This window comes from Nicotiana tomentosiformis, chromosome 9, assembly GCF_000390325.3.
Source record: "Nicotiana tomentosiformis chromosome 9, ASM39032v3, whole genome shotgun sequence".
NCBI classification, from domain to species: domain Eukaryota; kingdom Viridiplantae; phylum Streptophyta; class Magnoliopsida; order Solanales; family Solanaceae; genus Nicotiana; species Nicotiana tomentosiformis.
The window spans coordinates 85,647,101-85,652,246 of record NC_090820.1 but is presented as its reverse complement, the minus strand read 5'-3'; the positions used below and the strand labels follow the sequence as shown (position 1 = coordinate 85,652,246).

At 35.9% G+C, this 5,146-nt stretch overlaps 1 protein-coding gene across 1 annotated transcript; it reads left to right on the top strand.

The window, feature by feature from the left end:
- Nucleotides 1-700: 700 nt before the first annotated feature.
- On the top strand, nucleotides 701-2,374 carry LOC138899129 (uncharacterized). Its single transcript, XM_070185251.1, has 2 exons — nucleotides 701-1,058; nucleotides 1,929-2,374. The coding sequence occupies exons 1-2, from the start codon at nucleotides 701-703 to the stop codon at nucleotides 2,372-2,374; spliced, it is 804 nt and encodes a 267-aa protein (XP_070041352.1).
- Nucleotides 2,375-5,146: the final 2,772 nt, after the last annotated feature.

Below are 5,146 nucleotides of genomic sequence, written 5' to 3'. Positions count from 1 at the left end.
GGAGGCATGGAAGCATTCTGACTTCTTATGAAAAAACTATATTTTAAGTTGCTTGGAAGACATCTTGTACAATGTTTATAGCGTCATGAAAACATCAAGAGAATTGTGGAATGCTCTTGAAAAGAAGTACAAGACTAAATATGCTGGACTTAAGAAGTTTGTAGCCGCCAAATTTCTGGATTTCAAAATGGTTGATGGCAAATCTATCATAATACAAGTCCAAGAATTGCAAGTTATTGTTCATGACCTCCTTACTAAAGGTATAAACAGAGTCAATATTCTCATTCAAGATATTGATTATTTTACTAATTATAAATTTATGATTGAAGGTATGGTCATAAATGAAGCGTTTCAAGTTGCGACATTTATTGAAAAATTGCCTCCGATGTGGAAGGACTTTAAGAATTACTTGAAACATAAGCGCAAGGAGATGATGCTTGAAGACCTTATTGTTCGTCTACCAATTGAAGAGGACAACAAGGCTGCTGGGAAGAAGTCCCGTGGTAACTCAACAATAATGTGAGCAAATATTGTTGAGGAAGCGTCTACAAGCAACAGAAAGAGAAAGAAGCCACCTGGTCCAAAGAATTACCCGAGCAAGAAGAAGTTCAAAGGTAATTTCCACTACTGTGGAAAGGTTGGACATAAAGTTGTGGACTGCCGTGCACCGAAGAAGGACAAGAAAAAGAGTCAAGCAAACATGGTTGAAAGGAATGATGAAATGGAGGACTTATATGCCATGCTATCTGAATGCAGCTTGGTAGGAAATCCCAAGGAGTGGTGGATTGATTCTGAAGCTACTCACAATGTTTGTGATGACAAAGAGTTATTTGCCTCTTATGTTCCCGCAGGGCCCAACGAGACTATATTTATGGGAAACTCCGCAATAGCAAAAATTGAAGGAGTTGGGAAGATAGATTTGAAGATGACTTCGGGCAAAGTTGTGACTCTAAACAATGTTCTTCATGTTCCTGAAATTCGCAAGAATTTAGTCTCTACTGGACTTCTTATCAAGAATCGATTTAAGTGTATCTTTGTTTCTGAAAAAGTTGTAATAAGTAAGAATGATATGTATGTAGGAAAAAGGTTACCTAACTTAGGGCCTTTTCAAGTTGAATGTAATAGCTATTGATATCAATAAAGTTCAAGCTTCTTCTTACTTACTTGAGTCAAATAATTTATGGCATGCACGTTTAGGTCACGTCAACTTCAAAACTATACGAAAAATGATTAACTTGGAAGTATTGCCTAAATTTGAATGCGATAATTTGAAATGTCAAATATGTGTGGAATCTAAGTATGTTAAACATCCTTATAAGTCGGTTGAAAGGAATTCAGATCCCTTAGACTTAATTCACACATATATTTGCTACATGAAGTCAATACCATCTCATGGTGGAAAAAAGTATTTCATAACTTTTATTGACGACAATACTAGATATTGCTATATTTGCTTACTTAATAGTAAATATAAAGCAATTGAGTCATTCAAGCAATACAAAAATGAAGTTGAAACGCAACTAAACAAAAAGATCAAAATGATAAGAAGCGATAGGGGTGGTGAATATGAATCTCCTTTTGAAGAATTATGTTTAGAATATGGCATTATTCACCAAACAACTGCCACTTACTCACCGCAATCTAATGGAATTGCGGAAAGAAAGAATAGAACATTAAAGAAGATGATGAATGCCTTGTTGATAAGTTCGGGTGTACCCCAGAACTTGTGGGGGGAAGCTATTCTTACAGCCAATCAAATACTCAACCGAGTCCCCATAACAAAACGCAATCCATTCCATATGAAAAATGAAAAGATAGGAAACCCAGCTTAAAATATTTTAAAGTGTGGGAGTGTTTGGCTAAAGTGCAAATTTCTAAACCCAAAAGGGTGAAAATTGGACCTAAAACGGTTGATTGCGTTTTCATAGGATATGCAAGAAATAGTAAGGCATATCGCTTTCTGGTTCATAAATCAGAAAATCCCGACATTCATATTAATACGGTAATTGAATCCGACAATGTTGAATTCTTTGAGAATATTTATCCGTATAAATATGAATGTAAGTCGTCTATTGAAAAATCTAAGCGACCTCGAGAAGAAGAAAATGAAAGTACATTTAATGAGGAAAATCCAAGAAGTAGTAAACATCAAAGGACAACTACTTCCTTTGGACCAGACTTTCTGACATTTTTGTTAGAAAATGAGCCTCAAACATTTAAAGAAGCAATGTCTTCCTCAGAAGCACAATATTGGAAAGAGACAGTGAATAGTGAGATAGAATCCATATTAAGTAATCATACTTGGGAATTGGTTGATCTTCCTCCAGAAAATAAACCTTTGGGGGTTCTAAGTGGATTTTCAAAAGGAAAATAAAAACTGATGGTACTATTAAAAAATATAAGGCAAGATTAGTTGTCAAAGGGTTTAGACAACGAGAAGGTCTTGATTATTTTGATACATACTCACCGGTAACGAGGACTACATCTATTAGGGTGTTAATAGCGGTAGCTACCGTGTATGGTCTTGAAATCCATCAGATGGATGTGAAGACAGCCTTATTAAATAGAGACTTGGAGGAAGAAATTTATATGAAACAACCTGAAGGGTTCATGGTTCCCGGAAAAGAAAAGAAGGTGTGTCGACTTGTTAAGTCACTTTACGGATTGAAACAAGCACCCAAACAATGGCATGCGAAATTTAACCAAACAATGTTGGCAAATGGATTTAAGATTAATGAGTGTGATAAATGTGTTTACGTTAAAAATACTCCAAATCATATAGTCATTGTATGTTTATATGTTGATGACATGTTAATAATGAGCAAAGACATTGCAAATATAAATGCTACTAAGCGTATGCTTGCTAGCAAGTTAAATATGAAAGACTTAGGAGTTGCTAATTTAATTTTAGGAATTAAAATTCATAGGATTCCTCAAGGACTGGTATTGTCTCAATCTCATTACGTTAAAATGATACTTGAAAAATTCAAGTATCTAGATTTCAAAGTCGCAAAGACCCCGATTGATGTAAATGTGGTTCTTACAAAGAATCTAGGTCAAAGCAGATCTCAACTAGATTATGCTCGTGTGTTGGGAAGTTTAATGTACACCATGAATTGTACACGTCATGATATAGCTTGTGCAGTAAGTAAACTGAGTCGTTACACAAGTAATCACGACCAAACTCATTAGATGGCAATGAAACGAGTTTTGGGGTATCTAAGGCATACCCAAGATTATGCTTTGCATTACAGTAAGTATCCTGCGGTAATTGAAGGATATATTAATGCAAATTGGATCACTGGGTCATCAGAAACAAAGTCCACAAGTGGATATATTTTTACGATTGGTGGAGGAGTAGTTTCTGGGAAATCATCCAAACAAACATAAATTACTCTCTCTACAATGGAGTTTGAGTTTATAGCTTTAGATAAGGCTGGAGAAGAAGCTGAATGGCTCCGGAATTTCTTGGAAGATATTCCGTTTTGGCCCAAACCAGTGGCTCCTATATGAATACATTGCGATAGTGAAGCGGCAATAGGATGGGATGGAAGCGTTACGTATCAGAAAATCTCGTCACATACGACGAAGACATAATACCGTAAGACAACTATTCTCTAGTGGAATTATCACAATTGACTACGTAAAATCAAATGATAATGTGCCGGATCTACTTACAAAGGCCTAAATAGAGAGGCGGTTGATAAATCATTGAAGGGAATGGGATTATTGCCGAGGATAAGTCACTGTGGCAGTAACTTTACCTGGAAGACTAGAGATCCCAAGATCTAGGTTCAAGGAGATCAAACAAAGTCATTAGTGACGGTTCAACATTGTCAAAATTTTGGTCTATTCTCGTGATGAGACAATGTCCAGTACTAAGGATAAAGCATTAAGGCTTTTTAATGGTTTCTAAGTTTGATACAAAGTATATCAAATAGTGTATCTATGGGATAACATGTTTAGGAATCACCTATATAAGTGTGAAGTGTAAGCCGCTCCCAGGAGAATTTGTAAGACCAGTTCTCTACGTACTTATGAATCAGGCGGTGTTCATGGACGAAACGAATATAACAATGAGAACCAAAGGCGGTTAAAAGGTTGATTGTGTGACTTATGGCTGTCTAGGTATACACCAAAGTTCGACGGTTCAAAGATATCAAATCTACCGATTGACCGAGTATATCTGACATAAGTTCACTACAGAAAGTTCAAAGGGAAACCTACTTATCCAGATGCTATTAATCATTGCTTGTAAATCACACAATTTTTAATGCATGCATATTTTCAGATAGCCATTCCCCATTCATGTGGGGGATTGTTAGGTTTTTTTATCTAATTAGATAAAGAGGTGTGAATGAGAAATGGAGGAAAAAGATTCGGAGGGAAACGAAAAGATTGAAATAGTTTCCTTTACTAATGCACTTTGTCCCTCATTGGAAGAAGGAAAGAAAATCTTTGTGCTAATATAGAGAAGCACATCTTCTAACTCTTAAAGAGTTAAGAAGAACTGGTGCCTTACGCCGTCCTTGTCGTCGTCGCTCGCTCGCTTGACTTCGGCTTCGGTGATTTATTGATAATTTTTTGGACCAAATTTATTTCCCATTTTCTGTTATTTATTTTTCTTTCCTGATATTTTCGCGCGAATTTTGTTTCGCGGATAAATTCCTAACGACTAACGGTCGTTTTTTGAATTCGCGATCAAACAGAAAAGTATTTCTGCCGAAACAGTATCTCATGTGAACAGGTACTTTCGCACCTATTCAACCCAAACTATTTGCTATAAATTTAAAGGTTTGGTCACACTTTCTGACCACCGAAAATTTGCATACTCTCCCCTCTCTTCTGCATTTCTGCATTTGTTTTCCAAAAGCAAAAAAAAACGTAAGCATTAGTGTGGTTTACTGTCGTTTGTTGAGTTCGACGAAGTTCTGTAATTTCCATTGCCGGTATTACATAATACTTATTCCGTTCTATCCTGGGAGAAATTAATCCAACAATCATAGGCAATAGTGAGGGGATTAAATTCCTTAAGGAAACACAGTTTTCTGTTGGGCTCGAAACGTTATTCATTTCATTATATTTCTGTCTTTGGTTTCTGGTTTCATTTTATTTTGCAGAAATTATACTTTCAAGTACAGATTAC